Genomic DNA, 25,085 nt, shown 5'->3' with positions numbered 1-25,085 from the left:
ACTTAACTGTTCAGGGATCCTTTATCTTTTCATGCGTAAAAATTAACTCTGTGGGTCTGTGTCTAATATCAGGTGATAGTAGAATGAGTTCCAAAAAACAGGAGCTCAACATGTGTTTACATTCCACTGCCCTGACTTAGAAATGAGTCTCTTGCTTTTGCTGCTTCAGCTTTTGCTGTTCTAACATTATGCAGGTCTTCAGCTTTGTTAGGGCAAAATTCTGGGTGCGAGAATGCTCAGCCACCCAGCTCATCAGGCAAGGGCCTGTGGTCATTGCGGAGTATAAAAGGAAGGAGTCCAGCCACGATCCGGAGCAAACAGCAAGGTTTATTACTGCGCAGCAGGTTCAATGCCAGACTGAACACCGTGAACAGGGCTGCAAGAACTTTAAAAAGTTCCCACCACCATCCCATAATGCACATCGAAAGCATCATACATACATCACTTGTGACAGGGTAAAACGTCAGAAAAGGGGAAGGTGCAAGGGGCATTAGCATACAGGTAAACAGGAGGTAAACAGGATTAACATAAGGTAACAATGCACAATGTCCCAGGACATTGATAAGCAAGTACCAGTAAGTATCTGGGAGGGGATCCTTGAGTACCTGGCGGGGAAAAACAATGGATCCAGGTGTGAGTATTGCCTCTGGCTTCGGAGGGTCGGGAATGGCAGGAGATGGTACCTGAATGGATTATGGATATGCAGAGGAGCACCACCCTGGCTACCTGACCTCTTGCTTAAAGGATTATGGCTGTTCCCTGCATCCCTGAGAGCCCTTGGCCAGAGTAGCAGAAGGGGGTTTCATTTAGAAATAAAGATACACGGTATTCATTCATAAAGAAATATGGTTACATAGAGTCTCAGGCAACAGAGAAAGGGTAGGAAAGGGAGCCTTTATTACACAGGGCTTGATCTTGAGGGGTTCGTGTTGGTGCGATACTAGTGTTCTAAGCAAAAATCTGCTCTTATTCCCTTATGGGGTACACAAGAGCCTTATTGGGTTCTCCATCGGTCGGAGAATATATAACAGAGGCCAACCAGAGAAGTTTGAGAAGCAAAGCCTTTATTTGCTGTTGCAACAGGGTCCTTCCCCTCACGCAGGAGAACAAGGAAGGAACCCAGAACAAAAGAGAACCTCCACTTTTATCAGTTTCCCCATCACCAAGAAACGCCCCCAATACATCATTCCTACATCACAGCTATGTAATCAATGCCTCTCAAAAAAGGAGGGTTCAAGGTAGAAATCTGAGCACTTTTGACACCTCTCCTAGTCCTCCTATCACCCCTCCCAGGTGTGAATTCCTAAACACAAAGAGAAATTAACATTTTCATAAGAGTTGATCACTGTCTTTTGTTCAGAGGAGTCTTCCATTGTGAATGAGATACCATTGACAGGGAATTATGGCTCCCAAGTTGCTAGTCATGTGGAAATGTGTGCATATGCTGATCCTTAAGCCTTCCTTAAGGCAGGGTTGAGTCCAAGCGGGAGGGGTGCCGGGCCCGGGAGTGGAGCAGAGGCGAAGAAGGTGGTGTTGCGAGGGATTCTGGGTAACTGCAGCTGTCAGGTTCGGTCACCCCTCTCTGTTCATTAGTAATGGTGTCCTGCACCCCCCCCAATATTATTTTATAACACTAGAGTGGTGTTGTAGGATCAGACGGGGTCCCCTTGAGGGCATTTGTGCCAATCTTGATTCCCAAATGAAGCCTCGTTTGGGTGCCCCCTCCTATAAAATTCCCTAAGAAGCTTCATAGAAGCTCTTCTAAGCGTTCTCAAAGGAAGGAATCATAGATGTCTGCACCTCTACTTTAATTCCTGCTTGTATAGTTGTGCATTTATTTAGTCTATAAAATAGTATATTTTTATTTTTAAAAAAATCAATTTACAAAACAAAGAAAATATTGTACAGATGAGTGGAGGCTGTGGAAGCTCAGACTCGAGCAGTGTATTAAATTTAATGAAATAAAATGAATGAATGAATCTATCTTGGGTATCCACTGCTGTTTCCTGGGAGATACGGTGCCCATTTCCGCCCTGTGGGCAAGAGGGGAGGAAATGGCTTCAAAAAAAACAGCCAGGAAGTCCCGCCTCCGGCTTTGGAAACGGCCCGTCTGCGCCTTTGAACTCGGTGGTAAGCAGCCCGGCCAGCTTCCTGCGCCTCCCCCGATCGCCTCCTGGGCTGGAGAAACGTGCTCGGAGGGCAGCTGCGTCCAGGTGAGCAGGAGGGGGGTGGCTTTATTTATTTGCAAAAAAATTAAAATGGAGATTTAATCCCAGGTGATGGAGCAAAGTTGCTGGAAGGGGGGAAAGACAGCCTCGTGCATTGCAGACCTGGTGCTATTGCACTTGCAAGGTCACCCACCCCACCGGTGATGATAAGGTTTAAAATGTTGCTGCTAAGATACCCCTTTAAAAGAAAAGAAAGGGGGGGGGGAAATCAGCTTTTTGCTCAGGTAGACTGTGCCTGAGGCGGGAAGCTCTCCTGCCTGGGCAGGCGAGATGGGCGCCTCCATTGCAAGCAGCGCTTGCCGGGCAGCGCGGGCGATGCAAAGCTGGGGGGCAACACCTCCCGCCGCAGCCGTCGCAGATCGCGGCCTCCTTGTCTTGCAAATGAAACAAAAGGGGACCAGGCGCCTCGTGGAACTGTTAAAAGAAGGAACAATGGCCTATAAAATGCTCCTCTTTCCATCCCCCCTCCCCAGTGACTCAAAGCCCCAAAGCTAAGTTGATTTCTTAACCCTCCCTGCCCCAAACCTGGACAGCAGAATAAAGATGCCTTCTCTACATGCCAAGGCATTTTCTCATAGATTTAGGACAAACTTTTTTCTTCCTGGCACTTAAAAAAAAATACTCAGTAGCTATCAGGAAGACAAAGGTTTTTGTGTGTGTTTTAATATTTTGTTGGAATCACCCAGAAAGGCTGGGGAAACCCACTCAGATGGGTGGCTTATTATTATTATTATTGTATTATTATTTATTTATTTATTTATTTATTATTATTATGGTTTTCCACCTCCGCTTTTATTGTATTTTTTGGCCACAAAAACTGCTTCTACCCAGCTCAGTTTTTCCCAAGGGAGTTGCTTGCAGATCCTATTGCTTGCTAATGTTGCAAACTGAGATCAGGGCCAAATTCTGCTCTGGTTTGTGCAAGGAGATAAATGGGCCGATGGCAACTTTTTGCAGTGGCGACCCCAGTTTTACCTCCACCTGGGAGGTAGGTGGTTCCATCATCACCCACTGGGTGTCTTTCACAAGCCTTGGGGCCAGAGGCCAGGAGTGGGGTGTGGGGAGGGAGGGTGGCTGGTCAAGGGAGCAGGAGGCTGGCTCCAGAAAGCAAACAGGCCAGGATCACGTGCTTGGCTGCAGCAGACTCCTCTCCACACTCGCAGACAGTGCTGGCCTTGTGCAATGCGCCCATCTCCTCCTACGCATGGGGTGATCTGAACTCTGCCAATATTGCATGCCTCTTGTTTGCTTCCAACCTCGCTTCCTCTAGCCTGAAAACCGGGACACGAGAGCAAAGGAGGCTTATCAGGACAAGCTCTGCAGCGCTTGGATTTTGGGGGAATATACATCAGCATGACCAGCAGCTACCCTAAACCGGAGGAGAAGAACTTGCAGATCCTTCGGGATGCTGCCAATCGCCTTCGGATTCACTCCATCCGGGCCACCTGCGCTTCGAACTCTGGGTAATTCCACTGGGACCCTGTAATTTTTCTAATTATGGGAGATTTTGGGAGGTATCGAGGGCAGAAGCAATAGGGCAGAAGCAGGCTAGAGACCAGCAGTTGGAAGTCCTGGGGTGCAAGGAAGCGGACTTTCCATTACTTCCCTCCCTGGCATTTCCCCTTCTTTAGTTCCTATGGGTCTCCTCTGGAGGAAGGAAGGGGGAGCCAGCTGTGAGCTACCTAACCTGTAGAGAGGACCTCTCCCCACTCGTAGCTGGAATTGCATGTCAGTTTCCTTTTTTTTCTCTCTGGGAAAACATTATTCTTTTGGAATACTGGATGTGACCCTAAGAAGAGCATACTGGATCAGGCCAATCGTCTAGTCCAGGCATATCCAACAGGTAGATCGCAATCTACTGGCAGAGTGTTCCTGGTAGATCCTGGTAGATCTCTGTCCCCACAGTGATTTTTTTTAAAAAACTTTCCCATTCCCAAAAAAGATAATCAACTAAAAAGAAGCTCAACAACTTTGACTTCCTAAACAAAGCTCACAACTTGTCCAACTACCAGTTTTTTTAATATGTACTGTGAGTAGATCGCAGTCTGTTGGGAGTTGGACGTCCCTGGTCTAGTCCATCATCCTGCTCTCACAGTGGCCAGCCAGTTGCAAACGGGAAAACCAGCAATCAGGATTCTCCCCACCCTGTGCTTCTCAGCAGCTGGCATTCAGAAGCATTGCTGCTTCTGACCGTGGAAGGCAGAGCATACTAGTAGCCCTCGATAGCCCTCTCCGCTATGAATTGGTCCAGTCCTCTTTTGAAGCCATCTAGATTGGTGGCCATCACTGCCTCCTGCGGAAGGGAGTTCCATAGTTTAACTCGGCGTGAAGAAGGACTTTCTTGTGTCTGTCCTGAATCTTCCAACGCTCACCTTCTCCTGTCTTAAGATATTTTTGCTCCCTTTTGGGGGGAGGTCATGGGGCGAACTATTCACACCCCTTGCTTGGGCTTCTTTTTATTCAGCCTAGGATCTGGGTTTCACTGCAGTTAGGTAAAGGTAAAGGGGCCCCTGACCATCAGGTCCAGTCGTGTCCGACTCTCGGGTTGTGGCGCTCATCTCGCTCTATAGGCCGAGGGAGCCGGCGTTTGTCCGCAGACAGCTTCCGGGTCATGTGGCCAGCATGACAAAGCTGCTTCTGGCAAACCAGAACAGTGCACGGAAACGCCGTTTACCTTCCCGCCGGAGCGGTCCCTATTTATCTACTTGCACTTTGATGTGCTTTCGAACTGCTAGGTGGGCAGGAGCTGGGACCGAACAACGGGAGCTCACCCCATTGCAGGGATTCGAAACACCGACCTTCTGATCAGCAAGCCCTAGACTCTGGTTTAACCCACAGCACCACCTGGGTCCCATATTCTCCACTGCAGTTACTTGGGGGTTAAAGCCTTGGGGTTAAAGATCAGCTTTCTTTTATTGGGGTCCTGTTGATCGCTTGCAACCTGGGGCTTGGCATTCACTATGCTTAGGGTGCAGGCCAAGTCCTTGCTACGCCACGGACTGACTTGGGCTGGTTCCCCTGATCACGGCCGCCATTGGCCTTTGACCAGCGAGGCTTCTCCCTCCTCCTTCCTGCCGCTGCCAAATCGTCACCGTTTGCCTCTTGCCCTCTTGTTGCAGCCACCCCACCTCCTGCTGCAGTGCGGCCGAGATCATGTCTGCGCTCTTCTTCCACACCATGCGCTACAAGCCGGACGAGCCCGGACACCGCAGCAACGACCGCTTTGTGCTCTCCAAGGTGAGGAGTCTCTGATCCTGGCCTCTCCTTCGCCCGCTGGGTGCTCCTCCAGATGTCTTGGACAACAGTTCCCATGGGGGGGGGAAAAAGATCGAAATGAGCAATGTGCTGGACGAGGCTGGTGGGAATTATAGTCCAAGACATCTTGAGGGGCGCCCAGCGGACAAAAGCTGACCCTGGCGCCGTCCAGGGACCAGAGTGAGATAGCTGCAAGCAGCTCCCCTCTCTCACCACCCCAAAGCAGAGTCAACAGTGTGATGCAGCAGCTAAAAAAGCCAATGCAATTCTGGGCTGCATCAATAGGAGTATAGCATCTAGATCTAGGGAAGTAATAGTGCCACTGTATTCTGCTCTGGTCAGACCTCACCTGGAGTACTGTGTCCAGTTCTGGGCACCACAGTTCAAGAAGGATACTGACAAGCTGGAACGTGTCCAGAAGAGGGCAACCAAAATGGTCAAAGGCCTGGAAACGATGCCTTATGAGGAACGGCTTAGAGAGCTGGATATGTTTAGCCTGGAGAAGAGAAGGTTAAGGGGTGATATGATAGCCATGTTCAAATATATAAAAGGATGTCATATAGAGGAGGGAGAAAGGTTGTTTTCTGCTGCTCCAGAGAAGCGGACACGGAGCAATGGATTCAAACTACAAGAAAGTAGATTCCACCTAAACATTAGGAAGAACTTCCTGACAGTAAGAGCTGTTCGGCAGTGGAATTTGCTGCCAAGGAGTGTGGTGGAGTCTCCTTCTTTGGAGGTCTTTAAGCAGAGGCTTGACAGCCATCTGTCAAGAATGCTTTGATGGTGTTTCCTGCTTGGCAGGGGGTTGGACTGGATGGCCCTTGTGGTCTCTTCCAACTCTATGATTCTATGAATGCCCAAGGGGATCCCTGGGTTCACCTGCGATTCCTTGCCCTTTGAACAGCTTGACCACCATGGCTCTGGTCTTCCCCTTCTGCTGCCTCTCTTGACGCGGCTCCTCCCCTTTGTTTATTCATTAATTTTCATTTATTAAATTTGTCCGCTGCTTTTCATCTTTAGATCTCGGGGCGGTTCACACCGTCATAATGCGATACGAAAAAAACCCCAACGCATTATGACGGTTGCAGGGAGGAGGTTCCTTCCCCCGGGCAAAGGGTGACCCCTGCTTCTGCTGTGCTTCCCCACCCCTCCACAGGGTCACGCGGCTCCTGTTCTCTACGCTGCCTGGGCTGAGGCCGGCTACCTCAACGAGTCCGATCTGCTGAAACTGAGGAAAATCGACTGTGACCTGGAAGGCCACCCAACCCCGGTAAGTGCTTCCCTTCGTACGGCTCTGGCTCTCGGTAGTCCATGCTGCGTAATGGACGCAGTGCTAGAAATTCGCCAGGTGCCAGGCACGTTTTCCAACTGTGGAGATCTCTGGCCCCTCCTTGAGCCAGGTGAGCAGAAGAGCTTAGTTATTGAATGCATAGCCTTTTCCTCCAAGGAATACATGGCTCAACCCCCCTCCTCAGTTAATCCCCACAACGACCCTGTGAGGTAGGATACGAGGTTCAATCTGTGTGTTGGTGGGGGTTGTTGCTGGCGGAGGGGCCAGGAAAGCGCCTTGTGTGGGAAGAGCTTGCGCCCTGATCCAGAACAGTTTGGGAACGAAGGATCAGGACCTTGTGGGGCTAATTGGTTTGCGATGGTATCCTCACCCCACATTCCTTGCACTCTTTCTCCCGGGCTTACAGAGGCTGCCTTTTGTGGATGTGGCCACCGGCTCGTTGGGACAAGGCCTGGGAGCTGCCTGCGGAATGGCCTACACTGGGAAGTACTTTGACAAAGCCAGGTGAGGGACTTACTGGGGAAACTGGGAAGACCCACCCGGCTGGAGTAAGCAGCTGGCGTAATTGATATAAACTGTGCTCCAATGGATACAGCTCCCATCAGTCATATACAGTGGTCCCTTGGTTCTCAAACTTAATCCCTTTCGGAAGTCTGTTCCGAAACCAAAGCGTTCCAAAACCAAGACACGCTTTCCCATAGAAAGTAATGCAAAACGGATTAATCTGTTTCAGACTTTTAAAAACAACCCCTAAAACAGCAGTTTAGCATGAATTTTACTCTCTAATGAGACCGTTGATCCACAAAATGAAAGCAATAATCAATGTGCTGTACTATAAAATATATACAACCGTATTGTAGATGATTAAAATTAAAATTATTTTTTTTTCTTACTTGCTCTGATGATAGTCATTGTTTGGAGGGGGGACTTTTATCCGTTTCCGCAGTCACACAATCAATCAATCAATCAATCAATCAGCTGAACTGGGTTCCACACAGTCCCAAAAACAAATCAACTGAAAAAGCCTCAAAAACAAAAACGCAAAATAAATAGCAAAACCAAAAGTGCCAAATACAGTGGTACCTTGGTTCTCGAACTTAATCCGTTCCGGAAGTCCGTTTCACTTTCAAAATGTTTAAAAACCAAGGCGCAGCTTCTGATTGGTGCAGGCGCCCCGGAAACAATAGCCGACAGCTGCATCGGACATTCAGCTTCCAAAAAACATTCAAAAACTAGAACACTTACTTCCCGGTTTTCGGCGTTTGGGAACCAAGGCGTTTGAGAACCAAGGTACCACTGTATTCTGTTGCTTTCATATCATAGAATCGTAGAGTTTGAAGGGACCCCGAGGGTCGTCTAGCCCAACCCCTTGCAATGCGGGAATATTTATGGGCTGTAGTGAAACAAAATTTCCTTTATTCCTCTTGCGTGAGACCTTTTGGGGGCATAAAGCTACGGGTAAGTGCGCATACGGGCGAGGCTCCATTTACGCAAGGTTGGCGTTCTGAACCCCCGCACACGTCAGCGAAATCGTGTAAGGGGGGGAGTCGCCTGCCAGCTCAACAGAGCGCCGCTGACGCACGGGGGGGGGGGGGAGCTGGCGCAAGCCAGAGGCATAACGGGGCTTTCTGGCTCACAGCTGACGCTCGGGAAAGCACAACAGCAGCTGAAGAGATCTCCCCAAAACCCGAAGATGGTGTCCCCTTGTGAGACGGAGGGTGCTTGGGCTCATCGGGTCTCTCTCCCCACGACCGGGTTTTTGGGGGCTGCACATATGCATGGTCGTGTCTGAATTATAATAATTATTATTATTTATTACTTATACCCTGCTCATCTGGCTGGTTTTCCCCAGCCACTCTGGGCGGCTTGAACACCTGTCAATGGGGGATGGCTGTATTCCTAACGCACATAGATTATAACTCTAGCAAAAGGTCCCAAACCTCTTAGTAGCTTGCAAAGGGAGACACACACCTTGTGGCACAAAGAAAAGCAAACTGTTTCCTCCTCTTGTTTTGGCAGTGTTTGGCAGGAGGGAACGACGAAGGATGGGTTTGTGGGAAGAACCTCTCTTCCTTCTCTCTCTCTCTCTCTTTTTGGGAAATAATTTTTATTTGGTTTCACAAATTCATTCACACAAGTAGTATTATTACAGAGATTAAAATTTGCACAAGATTCTTCCGAATCACAAGACTTCCCTCCTCCCCTCTGTGGGTTCTTTAAATAACTTTTTTTAAAAAACTGCATATTACCGGTATAAGTCCATCTAATTTACCATCCTCCATTATATCCAAAATCTTTGTATCATGGCAAGAGTTATTTGAAGCCTGCCAAAGAGCTCAAGTGTTTACAGTGGTCTTTCAAGCACGTTCTATATATGTCCCATTCTTTGTTGAAATTTTGACCTTCCTGATTTCTGATTTTCCCGGTTAATCTTGCCATCTCTGCGTAGTCCGAGAATTTCATCTGCCAGGACCTCTCTCCCTTCTCACCTCTTTCATAATAACATTAATTTTGTGATTTATATCCTCGCTTCCTTGGGCCCTGACCTGCCTCCCTCTTCCCCCAGTTACCGCGTCTACTGCCTGCTGGGCGACGGCGAGAGCTCGGAGGGCTCGGTGTGGGAAGCTCTGGCCTTTGGCTCCCAGTACCAGCTGGATAACCTGGTGGCCATCTTCGATGTCAACCGGCTGGGGCAAAGCGAGGCCGCCCCCCTGCGCCACGACATGGAGGTCTACCGCAAACGCTGCGAGGCCTTTGGGTGAGTAAGCGCCGCCGGCTGCTTCTGCCTTCGAACCTCCTCTTTGCGGCAACGGCAGACTTCCTTCTCCCGGCCGCCCTTCCAAAGCAAAATTTTGCTTGTGAATTTTTTATTGGTAGGAAATGGTTTGGAAAGAAAACTCCGGTTGTCCTCGGTATCGCTTGATAAGAAAAGAAACCGATGCATATTCTGCCAATTTTTAAGAGAACATGTTTTGATACTATACTGAAAAGTTTAATAAAAGTTTCTTTGATTGCCTTTGACTCTTGAAGATTAAGATAGAAGGTTGATAGAATATAAAAGTTTGTGCTTGTGTGTTTCTTTTTTTCTTCTTGTTTTCCCTCCCCACCTTTCTTTCTTTCTTTCTTTATTTTCTTCTCTTGCGACATTAGCTTTGTTTGGTTTGAATTGTACTACATCTTGAAAACCTTTAATAATCAATAATAATAATAATAATAATAATAATAATAATAATAAAGAATCCTCCTGTCACACTTGGCGGCTAACAGATTGAGGTTGAATCCTGACAAGATAGAAGTACTGTTTGTGGGGGACAGGAGGCGGGCAGGTGTGGAGGACTCCCTGGTCCTGAATGGGGTAACTGTGCCCCTGAAGGACCAGGTGCGCAGCCTGGGAGTCATTTTGGACTCACAGCTGTCCATGGAGGCACAGGTTAATTCTGTATCCAGGGCAGGTGTCCACCAGCTCCATCTGGTATGCAGGCTGAGACCGTACCTACCTGTGGACTGTCTCGCCAGAGTGGTGCATGCTCTGGTTATCTCCCGCTTGGACTACTGCAATGCGCTCTATGTGGGACTACCTTTGAAGGTGACCCGGAAACTACAACTAATCCAGAATGCGGCAGCTAGACTGGTGACTGGGAGTGGCCACCGAGACCACATAACACCGGTCTTGAAAGACCTACATTGGCTCCCAATAAGTTTCCGAGCACAGTTCAAAGTGTTGGTGCTGACCTTTAAAGCCCTAAATGGCCTTGGTCCAGTATACCTGAAAGAGCATCTCCACCCCCATCGTTCAGCCCGGACACTGAGGTCCAGCTCCAAGGGCCTTCTGGCGGTTCCCTCACTGTGAGAAGCAAGTTGCAGGGAACCAGGCAGAGGGCCTTCTCGGTAGTGGCACCCGCCCTGTGGAACACCCTCCCATCAGAGGTCAGAGAGATAAACAACTATCTGATGTTTAGAAGACATCTGAATGCAGCCGTTTAGGGAAGCTTTTAATATTTGATGAATTATTATATTTTAATATTTTGCTCTAAGTGACCCAGAGTGGCTGGGGAAACCCAGCCAGATGGGCGGTTGGCCGGATCCGGAAGCCGAGCTCTCCTTAAGTCAGCCGTTCCCAAAAGGTGTGGCAGGAGAAGATAGTAGTAATAATAATAATAATAATGATTATAATTATTACTATCTTGTACTGCCACACCTTTTGGGAACCGTTGACAAGGAGAGCTCGGCTTCTGGATCCGGCCTACGGCCCTTTTTGCCCGGCATCCTGTTCTTGCAGTCACCAACCAGATGGGAAGCCTAAAACCGACCTCCTCCCCTCCTCCTTCCAGGTGGAATACATACGTAGTAGATGGGCATAAGGTGGAGGAGTTGTGCGAAGCCCTGTGGCAAGCCAGCCAGCAGAAGGGGAAGCCCACCGCCATTGTGGCCAAGACCTTCAAAGGGCGAGGAATTGCAGGTGAGCCTGTGGCCCTTTTTGTCCTGCGGGGGGTGAAGGAGGGGACCTGCTTGCGGAAGTCATTCTGGTCCCTGGACAGTGCCTGGGTCAGCCTTCGCCCTATCAGCACCCTTCCAGGTGTCTTGGACTACAACTCCCATCATTCCTGACCAATGCAGTGTGACTGTTCCTCAGTTTGATCTTTTTTTTACATAGTGGTATTTTATGTATTGTTACTTCTATTGATTATGATCCAGTAATGCTTTTTTGTAATCACCGAGAGTGATTTCCTGCTGATTAATTACCTGTTTTTATTTTAAGACTTAACTTTGTTGTGTAATATTATATATTAAATGCATTGTGGACCCTTACAATATTTGATGGAAGTTGCTTGTTTTAAAGTCATATTTTTATAATGATTTATTTGCTGGTTTTTTTTGAATAATTTTTATTAATTTTGCATTGGAACATATAAAATCACATCATTATTATCCAGTTTACTTCTTTGGCTCTTTAGAGCCTATCGACTTTCTTCCCTCCCACCTCTTGGCTTTCAAAAGTAACCTTTATATCACAGCATTTTATATATCTTCCAGTTCTAATATAACTCATTGCAAAATACCTCAAAATTTAAATGAATGTAGAAAGGTAAAAAAAATCCTCCTTACAAGTCTTCAGATAACCCTACTAGTGCTGTTCATTGCTTAATTTGCTTACAATGGCCTTTTATTTTATTTTTTTGCATCGTTGTAGGATGTGTCGGTCTTTGTTGTATGTTTCGCTGTTTCTGCGATTTGCAAACTGACTTCTCTATAGCAATGCAGAAAGTATTGGAAAATTTTATATATATATATATATATATATATATATATATATATATATATATAATAAGAATAATATTGGAGAAAACTGGATATTGAAACCTGCTTAACCTAAATCATATATCCCAGTTTTACAGCGGCCCTTTAAAGTACGCTTCACGCAGAGTATACGCAGTCAGAAGTTGACCTGGCTAAGAAAACACCACCAAGAGCGTAGGGAATTATCTCCCTTAAATGAAACCCCTTACTAGCTCTACGCTTGTAAAAGCATACAGAAGAAAATACACACTGTTGGGTTTCTTTAACTGAAAAACAAACTGACTCTAAAGAGACTTTAAACCAAAGATAAATGCTTTCTCTCTTAGCAACATTCCAACCTTCAACCCATTCCAAACCTCCCACAAACTCCCACATAACTCCCATTAAACTACCCAAGAATTAACAGCAAACTAGCTTTATAACTAAGCAACTCTCATACTAAGATTCAACTAAGGAATCTCTTAAACTGAGAGTCTCTCTTACTAAGATTCAACTTGGAATCTCTTAAACTGAGAACAACTGAGAGAGTGATCTACTTAGAGATGAATCAAACTGAAAGATCTAACTAAGAGATACAGAAGGCTTTCTGGCAGAGCCTTATATACAAGAAGCAGAGCCCACGCCTGTGAGCAATTAACAGAAACACTGGCACCTGTTTCTCTTAGACAGTATTTACATTAGACCGGCTCTAAAGTAACTTGACTATTTAAAAAAATCCAACAGAAAGGGGGCGTACAAAATAAGAGTGAAATGCCATGGAAAAACAATGACGGGAGTTGTCGTTTAAAACACCTGGAGGGCGCCAGGTTGGCAAAGGCTGACTCCCCGAGTGTTCTCTTGCCTCAGGTGTGGAGGATGCGGACAATTGGCATGGGAAGCCCATGCCCAAGGAGAAAATGGAGTCCATCATCAACGCTCTCCAGGGCCAAATGCCGGCCAGTAAAGTTTACAGCATCCTGCCGCCGGCCGGGGACGTCTCCCTGGTCACTACGGAGGAGATCAAGATGCCTTCGCCACCCGCTTTCAAAATAGGAGAAAAGGTACTGCCGGGGCAGACGATTAGAATTATAGAACTACTAGCTGGCCCTGCACGCATTGCTGTGCGTTAGTCTGTGAAATGGAGGGTAATAGCCCCCCTTCAGATCCCCCTGAGCCTCAGAGTCCCCCTGAGTTGAGGTGAGATATTGTGGAGAGGGCAGGTTTCATCCCTGTGTCTCCCCCCACCCTGTTCTGACCCATTACTTATCCCTGCCCTCTATTCGCCCCCCCCCCACCCTTACTTCCACTTGGCCTAGTCTGGAAAGCGGCCTAGTCTGTCTGATAATGGCCGCCTTGGTGATTTCAGTTGCTTGATTGATGATATCATTTGGTTTGTGGGTGTGGCTTAGATTTCACAGGAAGGGAGGGGGTGTACTGTGGGAGGAATTCCACTTGAGGGCGCTGTTTGAGTTGGTGGAAAACCAGGTCTGTACCTGCGCAGGTGTGCTATTTGAGGGATTTTTGCCCCCAACAACGCGCGGGGAGTGGCCTGGATCGTTGTGTCAAAAATTCAGGACGATCGGTCAAGCGGTTACGGAGAAAAGTGGAACCTGGATTTTCACGATTTTTACATTTATATATATATAGATTCAGCACTTCCTTGCCGTCTAACTCCACAATTCTGCAGTTACAAAAAGTGCCCTTTCCTCACAGGAAAACGCCTCTCTACCTGCTGAGAGCAGGTGTGTGCCTTGATGGCGGAAGGCGGGTGCCTTTGAGGGGCCTCTAACCTGCTTAACCTCCTCCTGTTCCTCTCCCCCCCCCCCAGATGGCCACTCGCAAGGCCTATGGCTTAGCCCTGGCCAAGCTGGGCAGTGCCAGCCCTCGTGTGGTGGCCCTGGATGGCGACACGAAGAACTCGACGTTTGCCGAGCTGTTCAAGCAAGCCCACCCGGAGCGCTTCATCGAGTGCTTCATCGCCGAGCAGAACATGGTGAGCCTGCCGGGGGAAGTGGGTCTCCGGGCGGGGGAAGAGCGCGGGGGCCGACACCTTTATTTCTTCACCCTTGAAGAAGGCGGGTGACAGCATTGAAACACATGGAGATCCAGCTCTGAGGGCCTTGCAGCAGTTCCCCCACGGCAAAAAGCGAAGTTACAGGGCCTTCTTGGTAGTGGCACCTGCTCTATGTATAATGCCTTCCCATCAGATGTCTAGGAGATAAATAACTATGTAAATTTTAGAAGACATCTGAAGGCAGCCCTGTAGAGGGAAGTTTTTAATGGTTGCTGTTTAACAGTGTTGTTAATGGGTGGCATATAAGTAATGAATTATTATTTTATTATTTTATTATATCCTGCCCATCTGGCTAGGTTTATAGCATTAAAAACAATTCCAAACAACATAGAGCCACAGAAGCAAGGTCAGGGCAAAGAGGTGCTCCTTCAGCAGCCTCCAGAAGCTGTGCAGGGATGGTGCCAGGCTCACCTCTGTGGGGAGGGAGTTGCGCAGCTTCGGGGCCACCACAGAGAAGACCCTCCTCAAGGTTGCCACTACCCTGAGCCTCGTGAAGGCGGAGGAACTACCAAGAGGGCCCCTTCCGCCAAACTCCGCACCTGAGAGGGTCTGTAGGGAAGGAGGCGGCCTTTCAGATATATGGGGCCTGAGGGGTTTAGGGCTTCCAACACCAGCCTGAGACCCCTGAATGGGGCATGGAAACAAATTGACAATAAATTCCATTGGAAGCTGCCCAGAGTGGCTGGGGCAACCCAGTCAGATAGACAGAGTACAAGTAAAATAAATACTGTATATACTCGAGTATAAGGCGACCTTTTCAGCACATTTTTTGTGTGCTGAAAACGCCCCCCCCGGCTTATACTTGAGTGAGAGTCCCCAGCAGAGGCTGTCGGAGGTAAACACGGTTTTGACAATGAGTCCGCAAGTGACTGTGGAGGCCAATTCTGGATCCACACGTCCTTCCACAGTGGAGACGTTGGTTTCCGGGCGAGAGTTGATCACGGTGTGGATTTGCCAAAGGTGCCTTCCTCTTAGCACGTTTCCCCCTTGCGTCCTGAGTTCGAGTGTCTTCAAAGCCCATGACACCTTTGATAAAGGCTGTTTTCCAATTGGAGCGCTTGCAGGCCAGTGTTTCCCAGTTGTCGGTGTTCATACTACATTTTTTAAAGATTTGCTTTGAGAGAGTCTTTGAACCTCTTTTGTTGACCACCAGCTTTACGCTTTCCATTTTTAAGTTGGGAATAGAGTAGTTGCTTTGGAAGACGATCCTCAGGCATCCGCACAACATGACCAGTCCAACAAAGTTGATGTTGAAGAATCATTGCTTCAACACTGGCGATCTTTGCTTCTTCCAGTACACTGGCATTAGTTCACCTGTCTTCCCAAGTTACTACTACTCTTATATTACTTCCGCTACTGCTGCTAACCTTGTTTTGCGCTGTGCAGGTCAGTGTGGCCCTTGGCTGTGCCGCCCGCAACCGCATGATCCCCTTTGCCAGCTCCTTTGCGGCGTTCTTCACCCGGGCGTTCGATCACATCCGGATGGCGGCCATATCCCACGCCAACATCAAGCTGTGTGGGTCCCACTGTGGGGTTTCTATCGGTATGTATGGGGCCTGATGCGCAAGGCCCGCTTGCCTTACTCATAATACTTACGGCCTTCCTTGCCTCGGAGGAGCTTGAGGGGGGCATACGCGTTTATTTCCTCTCCCCACCGTTTGTCATTACAACAACCTTGCGAGGTAGGTGAGGTTGAGAGACAGTTCCTGGCCCACCATCGCCCGGCGAGCTTCATGGCTGAGCGTGGTCAGACTTTGGCATGCTAGCCCACGGGTCAGCAAACTCTTTCAGCAGGGGGCCGGTCCACTGTCCCTCAGACCTTGTGGGGGGCTGGACTATATTTTGGGGAAAAAGAAGAAAAACGAATTCCTATGCCCCACAAATAACCCAGAGATGCATTTTAAATAAAAGGACACATTCTACTCGTGCAAAAACACGCTGATTCCCGGACCGTCTGCGTGCTGGATTTAGACGGCAATTGGGCCGGATCTGGCCCCCGGGCCTTAGTTTGCCTACCCATGCGCTAGCCCATGGCAACTGGCAGCTCAGGAGCTGCATGCGGCCCCCGGACTCACATTATGCGGCCCCCGGTGCCCCATTCCTCCACCCAAGCAAGAGTTCCTTCTTTCCATCCTGTTAATTTTCTCGAATTTTCCCCTTTTAAAGTGCGTCCCCTTCTACCTCTGTAGTTTCAGAAAAGCACAGGGGCAGAAATTAATTTGCTGTAAATAAACTGATCTTGCTTATCAGTGACTAGCTGTTGAGGGGGGAAGCGTCTCATAGCAGGAGGCTTCTGTCCTGTGCTCTCCCCTGTTTCGTGTTTTTTTAAAAAAAATATATCCTGGGTCGGCAAACTGATTTGTTTGCATTTTCCTGTAAAAAACATCAGGAGGGCACCATTGCCCTGAAAGTACATACTGTATATTCCTGTGTATAAGACTACTTTTTAACCCAGGAAAATATTCTCAAAAGTCAGGGGGCGTCTTATACGCTGGGTCGTATTTTTTATACGGCGAGTATATCCCAAACTCTATATTTTAACTGGAAAAGTTGGGGGTCGTCTTATACACCCAGTCGTCTTATATGCCGGAATATACGGCATATAAATGGATGCACTGCTCGATTGCAGAAAAATATAAAGCAACAAAATTATCCATCGGAAAAATTGGGAACAGTAGTTTAAGATTTTCAGCAGTCAGAATAGCAGCAGAACAAAACTCACATCGACTTTCTGAGCACCTGAATAGGCTTGCCTAAAGAAAATTGGTTTTAGCAGCCACCAAAAAAAGAGAACAGAGAAACCGCCTGCCTGACATCTATAGGCAGGGAGTTCCAAAGTGTATGTGTTCCTGCACTAAAGTATCTTCCTATTACAAATGCAGAATTGGTATTACGCGGCACCTGTATGACTGCCAGTTCCACTGATCAAATTGGGGGCATCTCTGGGGTATAATGTTAAGTTTTGTACAACAGAAAAAATAGATGATAATAATAATAATAATAATAATAATAATAATAATAATAATAATAATACCCCACCCATCTGCCTGGCTTTCCCCAGCCACTCTGGGCGGCCTCCAACAAAGTATTCAAAATACGTTAAAACATCAGTCATTAAAAACTTTCCTAAACAGGGCTGCCTTCAGATGTCTTCCAAAAGGTTGTTTATTTCCTTGACATCTGATGGGAGGGCGTGCCACAGGGAGGGTGCCACCACCGAGAAGGCCCTCTGTCTGGTTCCCCGTAACTTCACTTTTCGCAGGGAGGGAACTGCCAGAAGGCCCTCGGAGCTGCACCTCAGTGTCCGGGCCGAACGAAGGGGGTGGAGACGCTCCTTCAGGTCCAAAGTTGTTAAAAGTAGGGTGGGGTGGCGTTTCTGGCCGATTTCCTGGTTGCTTCTGTCTCCATCTCCTCTTCTTGGCTGTGAAGATTAAGCTGTTGTTACCTTTGTATCCTGCTTCCCTCCCCCCCAGGGGTCCAAGACTCTGTACGTTGTCATCTCCCCCCCAACTCCCCCTTTATCTTCACAACGGTCCTGCGAGGTAGGTTAGGCTGAGAGTTGCCAAACTCTACCTGCTCAGAGTGTTTTTTGTGGTTGATAATCCGACTTGACTCATTGCCTCTCCTGGTTTGTATTTTGCTTTGAACTAATCTGGAGTGGAGCAGAGGAATTAAAGCGCTGGGGTGGGGTGGGGGCCTAACTCCTGCTCTCCCGGCATGTTAACACACCACCTTGGGGGGAGGCGCGCTGCGGATGCTACACTTTGCTTGTGTTCTGCTTCAGGTGCTCAAGGCTGTGTATGCCGTCTGAGGCTCACAACAGCCCTGTGATGTAGGCTGGGATGGTGTTTTGAGACAGGAAGAGCGTTTCTCTGCACGACCAGCTCACAAGCCTTCGAAAGCGATTAACAGGATTTAAACCATAAGATTAAAAACTCCCTTTTTAATAATAAAGTGTCCTAGGCAGAAAATAGTAAAAAGTGCTACAGATAGTGCTACAGATATATTTCACAGATTGGACTCCCCCCCCCCCCTGCTGCTTTTAAATGGCACGTGACAAGGTGACTTGAGGATCGAAATGCATGACAAAATATTTGTGTGTGTGTTGTGTTTGAAGGTGAGCATCTATTTTGAATTCAGAAAGGGCCCAGGGTTCAATCTCAATTAATTTTTATTGCTTTTCAAAAAAAAATCACTTAATTTGACACCACATTAATTCAGATTTAATACAAATTTAAAAGTGACTTCCCACCCCTCCACCTCGATGTTCTACTTCCCACCCTTGTTAGCTGCTCAACACTACGTACATTTCCAAATTACATGTAATTATTTCTTTCTTTATGCCCTCCCTTTGCCCCTGACGAGACTCGCGGTGGCTTTCAGATAAGGACGAACCAATAAGAACAATTTTTTTAAAAAATAATTGCACACTGATAGAATTAAAACAAAATACATGTATAAAAATCCATTAAAAGCACACAGATAATGACAACAGGAACACCATGGCGCCAGAAGGAGCCAGTTTCCAAAAGGCTGTTGGGACAAGGAGGTTTCCGCCTGCCGCCAGAAGGACAGGAAGGAAGAAGCCTGTCTAACTTCTCCAGGGAAGGATTCCCAGAGTCTGGGAGCAGCCATTGTGGATCAGAGAGCCCTAGAGTTGGAAGGGACCCCAAGGGTCATCTAGCTCAACCCCCTGCAACGCAGAATCACAGCTAAGGATGGGCCACTGGCCTTAATCCAACACACTCGTGTTTTTAAGCCCTGGAGAGCAGCTGCCAGTCAGAGGAGACAATACTGAGTAGATGGAGCTTTGGTCTGATCCACTGTGAGCCAGATTCCAGTGTTCCTTCCCTCTCCTCCTCTTCTGGGCTTCCGTTCTGTCCTAAACAAGCCAGCTCTGAGAATGGACTGAGGTCTGTATCCTGATTCTCCTTCTGGGGTTGCTTGATTACAGTGGAACCTCGGTTCTCGAACGTCTCCCTTGTTGAACAGTTCGGAACCCGAACGCCGAAAAACTGGAAGCAATTGCTTCCGTTTTCGAACACGCTTCGGGAGTTGGAACGGCTTCCGAGGCGCGTGTCTCCATTTTTTCAATGGATTTTGCCGACCACCCTTTGATCTTCGGTTTTTGAACGTTTCAGAAGTCGAATGCTCTTCCGGAACAGATTACGTTTAAAAACCGAGGTTCCCCTGTACTTGGTTGAGCAGCCATGTACTAAATCCGAGTGGATGTACAGAGCCAGAGGCTTGGGCTGCATTGCACAATTTGCGCAGAAGCGTAAGGTTGGAAGGGAACCCCAGTGCCATCTAGTCCAACCCCCTGCAGTGCAAGAATCATAGCACCAGGAGGCGCTGTTGTGGTTGCCTTTCCCTCCCTTGGCATGGCATGGACTCCTGAGTTTCCTCTGGCGTGCGGCTGGAGGGTCACGCTTTCCCCGCTGCCTCCCCAGGTGAGGACGGACCTTCTCAGATGGCCTTGGAGGACATTGCCATGTTCAGGACCATTCCGGGCTGCACCGTCTTCTACCCGAGCGACGCTGTGTCCACTGAGCATGCTGTCCTTCTGGCTGCAAACACAAAGGTACGGGGGGCTGCCTACGTCCGGTCAAAACATTATCGCTGGCCTGGGGGGAAGGAGAAGGGGAAATCACAGCGCTCCGAAATCCCGATTTACAGTGGTCCCTTGGTTCTCAAACGCCTTGGAACGCAAACACTACAAACATGGAAGTAAGCATTCCAGTTTGCGAACCTTTTTTGGAAGCCGAACATGCTCCGTTTTGAGTGCCACACTTCTGTTTTGAGTGTTCCGCTGGGGTCTGTCCGTTTTTGCTATTTATTTTGCGTTTTTGTTTTTGCGGCTTTTTGTTTTGTTTTTGTGACTGTGTGGAACCCAGTTCAGCTACTGATGGATTGATTGTGTGACTGCAGTACATTGTTTATTGCTTTCATTTTGTGGATCGATGGTCTCGTTAGATAGTAAAAGCCATGTTTAAATTGCTGTTTTAGGGGTTGTTTTTGAAAGTCTGGAACGGATTAATCCGTTTTGCATTACTTTCTATGGGAAAGCATGCCTTGGTTCAAGAACGCTTTGGTTTAAGAACAGACTTCCGGAACGGATTAAGTTTGAGAACCAAGGGACCCCTGTATCGCCATTGGTACCTTCTGACAAGTGCTTCAAGTGTTGGCTGCCACAAAGCACATTGTGCAAAGCAGGGGTCTTTTTCAGCCAAGGGCCGCATTCCTTTCTGGGGCAGATTTCCGGGGGCCACATGCCGGTTGTGGGCAGGGCTGGAAGTGCAAGTGGATGGAGCAAGGGATGTTAATTTTGCTACCCAGGGCAGCAAGAGGCACGATCAGAGTTCAGGAACGCATCCCAGCCAGGCAAAAGCACATGGCAATGCTTGAAGGGCCGCATTTGGCCCCGAGCCTCCCCACTCCTACAATGAAGCCACAACAGCTGCCAGGGTGGAGGTTGCACGGTAACATTACAGGGCATGTGTAAACACAAAGTGGGAGTCCTGCTGCCCCCCTTTTGTTGAAATGTGATCTTTGCTCCTTCAGGGGATATGCTTCATTCGAACTAGCCGCCCAGAGACTCCCGTCCTCTACTCTCAGGAAGAAAAGTTCGGGATTGGCCACGCCAAGGTAAAGGGGTGATTTAATTTTTCATCAATTTTGTCATCTGCATCCCAGGGGGGATGAGTCGTGCCGAACAGGACCCTCGTCAGCTTTCGTCCCTCAATTTAAAAGCTGCTCTGCCCCATTTTGATTTTAAGCACCAACCGTCTGGTTCAAGTGGAGCTCATCCTTTGGTGCTGGCCCTGCTTGCCCCAGAATATTGCCCAGTGCCTAACAAAATTCAAACCCCTCTTCTCCAAACCGTTGTCTCATTCACACATGGACACCACATAGCTGCACCGGTCCAGAATCATGGAATTGTAGAATTGGAAGGGACCCAGGGGGTCATCTAGTCCCACCCCCTGCAAGGCTAACTGAATTTTAGAGGTGATATTGTTGCAGGCAGCATAGGAATTAATTGGTGGGGCATTGTTTCCCCATGTTCTAGGGCAGGGTTTCCCAAACTTGGGCCTCTAGATGTTTTTGGACTACAACTCCCATCGTCCCTAGCTAACAGGGCCAGCGGTCAGGGATGATGGGAATTGTAGTTGAAAAACAGCTGCAGACCCAAGTTGGGGAAACACTGTTCTTAGCACCAAGGCTGCAACAAATAGATCTTCTGAAGCCAAAGCCCAAAAATGTCAATAATAATAATAATAATAATAATAATAATAATAATAATAATAATAATATATTATTATTATTTATACTCCGCCCATCTGGCTGGGCGGCTTCCAACAGAAAAATGAAATAAAATAATCTATTAAACCTTAAAAGCCTCCCTAAACAGGGCTGCCTTCAGATGTCTTCTAAAAATCTGGTAGCTGTTTTTCTCTGACATCTGATGGGAGAGCGTTCCACAGGGCAGGCGCCACCACCGAGAAGGCCCTCTGCCTGGTTCCCTGCAACTTGGCTTCTCGCAACGAGGGAACCGCCAGAAGGCCCTCGGTGCTGGACCTCAGTGTCCGGGCTGGACGCTGGGGGTGGAGACGCTCCTTCAGGTATACTGGACAGAGGCAATTTAGGGCTTTAAAGGTCAGCACCAACACTTTGAACTGTGCTCGGAAACGTACTGGGAGCCAATGTAGATCTTTCAAGACCGGTGTTATGTGGTCTCGGCGGTTGCTTCCCAGTCACCAGTCTAGCTGCCGCATTCTGGAATTAATTGTAGTTTCTGGGTCACCTTCAAAGGTAGCCCCAGGTAGAGTGCATTGCAGTAGTCCATATGCCAGACCAAAAAGAGTCTGCAGGAATACTTGAATTACAGAGTTCTGCATGTGTGAACCACTAGTTCACCAACCTTCTGCCTTCCAGATGTTTTGGACTCAAACTCCCATCAGCCCTAGTCGGCATGACCAATAGCCAGGAATGATGGGAGTTGCAGTCCAAATACCTGCAGGGCTAAAGCTTAGCCACCCCTGCCTTGGGATACAGTAGTTCTAGTTTGTTGGCTGACAAATCATTTTCCGTGTCCCTATAGGTTGTGCGTAAGAATGATGCGGACAAGGTGACTGTCATCGGGGCAGGAGTCACCCTCCACGAGGCCCTCACGGCTGCTGACGAACTGGCCAAGCAAGGTAATCGGAACGGTAGAGTCGGATGGGAATCCATGATTCATCTAGTTCTGGGGTCGGCAACCTAAGGCCCATGGGCCACAAGCGGCCCATGGGGGTTGTTTAACCGGCCCATGGACCCCCGCCGCCCGCTCGGTTGGCTCCCATGCGCCGTGCTAAACCTGCACAGAGCAGAGCGGGGACCGCCTTCTGCGATGCTGGCCAGCTTCCCATTGGCTGCAAGAAGCTCCTGCAGCCAATGGGAAGCTGCGCACGCCTCCTCCGCGCCGGAAGGAGTGCTGGAAACAGTGTTTGCACGTGTGTGCGCACTCCGGCCCATTGCGGCGTCTGCGGGACCGTGAACCGGCCCAAGCCACAAAAACTTTGCCGACCCCTGATCTAGGCCAACCCACCTGCGATGCAGGAAAAACGGGCGGCTACAGGTCTCGCGGGCGGTTTGGGGTGTTGATGGCATCTCTCCTTTCCGCCCTGCCCCAAATGCCTTCTGTCCTCTGCTCCTTCCCACAAGCCTTTTGCTTCCTCTTTAGGCACCCACATCCGGGTCATCGACCCCTTTACAATCAAGCCCTTAGATGCCGCCACCATCATCTCCAACGCCCGAGCCACCGGAGGCCGCATCATCACCGTGGAGGACCACTACAAAGAGGGTAAGCGGGTTGCGCCTGTGGAGCAAGGCACCTGGGAATGGCACATTTCCCATCCCTTTCTGGCGCATTTCTTGACTTCTTCCTGCCTCCCTCCTTCAACGGTTGCGGGCTCTGGATATCGATTCCTCCCTCTCTCTTTCTAGGAGGTCTTGGCGAGGCTGTGGCGGCAGCTGTCTCCGGAGAACCCGGCATCTTGGTCCAGAGCCTGGCTGTGTCGGGCGTGCCTCGCAGCGGGAAGCCCAGCGAGCTCATGGACGCGTTTGGGATCAACGCCAAGCATATCGTGGCCGCCGTGAAGAGCACTTTTGCCAACTGATTCCCCTCGTCTGCCTTGAGATCGGTGGGGAGGCCGGTGGAGTTTTGAGAGAGGCGTTTCTGAAGGGCAAAAAGTGTCTCCCCAAACAAACCCTTGTCTGACTTCTTCCCAGTTTTGACAGACATGCTGCTAGCATTCCCTTTTGACCTTGTGCTGAGAGAGAACGGAGCTTTTAGCTGACCAAGTGACAGTCCTGTCCCCCTTCCGCCTCCATCACCAAGCCATTCTATGCGCTCTCAAACTTCTCTCACATCACCAAGGCCCAAAGAGTGTCCCAGTCGTCATATTGGAACAATAAATAGTGCTTGTCTTACTTGAACCTTTCTACCCTTGTGCCTGACGCCTAACTTCTGTGGCTTTTATTTTCTCAAGCCTGACATTCCACGGGCAGATTGGGTAGAATTTCCTACCAGGAAAGGTTACTGACACATGAGGTAAATGTTGACTGCGGAAACGCATATAGCTCTGACAAAAAAGCTCCGCTTACGAATTCTGTTGTCTTAGTCGGAAACGGAAGGGGCCGTTTCCCTGTTTTTCCCTGTACTGTAACTGCCATCCACAAACAGTGTTCACCCAGCGAGTCAATAAAAAACAAAAGTTCTCACCTGTTGGCTTCGTGAATTGCTTGGTATCCCTGCCGTAAGGGGCAGCTCTGAGGGATTTCTTTCAATAAAACACACCACTGTGACATTTAAGACCCCATCACTTGGCTGCAAAATGGAGTCTGCAGGCTTTTTTTTTAAAAAAAAAAAAATTATGAAAGGTTTTTTTGATACAAAATAGAAAAAAAAATTTTTTACATAGCCAATACAAATAAAAAAACAACAAGGAAAAAAAACCACAGGAAAAAAGAAAACACTTCAAGAAAAAAAGAAAGATATAAAAAAGAAAAAAAAGAAACATTCTAATTTATAATCCATGATTATAATCAATTCCGACTTCCCCGACCCCTCTTTTCCGAGCCCCTTTTTATCCCCAAAATATGCAACTTCCAATTCATTTTAAGAATACAACTTTTTACATTCATTTTCCAATCTAAAACAATTCCATTTTCCCCCTAATCAAAACATCTTAATCTTATTTATCTATTATAATTCCCCATTGGCCTCTAATTTTCCCTCAAAAATGGTTCACAAAATTATCAAATCTCCTTGTATTTTCCTCTTTTACTTCTAAATCCACCCCCCCCCCCCGGTTCCAGTTTTCCCGGATGCCTCGACTAGCTCCTTAGAATTACCCATTTCCAACCAATTTAATCCGTCCAAAAATTAAACAGACATCAATTGAGTCTGCAGGCTTATAAACTATGCAGGCTTATAGAGACATTCCCTTGCCTTAGCTTTTATGCATACGTAGAAATTAAGCCACATAACAAACAGAGTTACCATCTGGTAACTAACCAGCAGAGCAAAAGTAACATCAGAGTAACAAGAACAGGCATAGGCAAACTCGGCCCTCCAGATGTTTTGGGACTACAATTCCCATCATCCCTGTCCCCTGGTCCTGTTAGCTTGGGATCATGGGAGTTGTAGGCCCAAAACATCATGGGGGGGGGCGAGTTTGCCTATGCCTGGGCAAGAACAAGGCTATACATTCATCTGTTGGTGTCAGCAAATTCCAACATGGGCTCCCTTTCCAAGCTGACCTACAGCTTGTGCAGAAATCACTGTTTTAAGAAAAAACTGCTCCTTTTCCCTTATGGGGTATCCAAGAGCCTGTATAGAGTCCTTATGTGGGTTTCCTATCGGTAGGAGAAAATAACAGGAGCCAACCATGTCGAAGGCGGCTGACAGATCTAGAAGAAT

General features: G+C 48.1%; 2 protein-coding genes across 3 annotated transcripts in view; both read left to right on the top strand.

Moving 5' to 3' along the window:
• Positions 1-25,085, top strand: part of STX17 (syntaxin 17) — a 257,051-nt gene that overhangs the window by 215,848 nt on the left and 16,118 nt on the right. The gene's annotated exons all lie outside the window — the stretch shown is intronic.
• LOC118090287 (transketolase-like protein 2) lies at positions 2,161-23,884 on the top strand. 2 transcript variants are annotated; one of them, XM_060277553.2, is made up of 15 exons: positions 2,161-2,213; positions 3,499-3,691; positions 5,348-5,465; positions 6,640-6,753; positions 7,181-7,278; positions 9,341-9,532; positions 11,106-11,233; positions 12,919-13,112; positions 13,880-14,044; positions 15,512-15,668; positions 19,576-19,706; positions 20,687-20,770; positions 22,224-22,320; positions 22,845-22,964; positions 23,108-23,884. In XM_060277553.2, exons 2-15 carry the CDS (start codon positions 3,582-3,584, stop codon positions 23,278-23,280), a joined length of 1,881 nt encoding a protein of 626 aa, XP_060133536.1. In that variant the 5' UTR covers positions 2,161-2,213; positions 3,499-3,581; the 3' UTR covers positions 23,281-23,884. The 2 variants fall into 2 exon arrangements, with proteins under 2 accessions (XP_060133536.1, XP_088532248.1); XM_088676122.1 differs by having other exon boundaries at positions 2,161-2,221.

The sequence above is a fragment of the Zootoca vivipara genome, chromosome 8, assembly GCF_965207765.1.
Source record: "Zootoca vivipara chromosome 8, rZooViv2.hap1.1, whole genome shotgun sequence".
Classification (NCBI taxonomy): Eukaryota; Metazoa; Chordata; class Lepidosauria; order Squamata; family Lacertidae; genus Zootoca; species Zootoca vivipara.
Note: the sequence above shows the minus strand (reverse complement) of the source record. Positions and strands in the feature narration are given on the sequence as shown.

What these genes read in the sequence shown, in the direction of transcription:
- LOC118090287 (XM_060277553.2), top strand. Translation starts at nt 3,582, where the DNA reads ATGACCAGCAGCTACCCTAAACCGGAGGAGAAGAACTTGCAGATCCTT. An exon ending in ACCGCTTTGTGCTCTCCAAG is followed by an intron (nt 5,466 to 6,639) that starts GTGAGGAGTCTC and finishes ACCCCTCCACAG; the next exon opens with GGTCACGCGGCTCCTGTTCT. An exon ending in TTCTGGCTGCAAACACAAAG is followed by an intron (nt 19,707 to 20,686) that starts GTACGGGGGGCT and finishes TTGCTCCTTCAG; the next exon opens with GGGATATGCTTCATTCGAAC.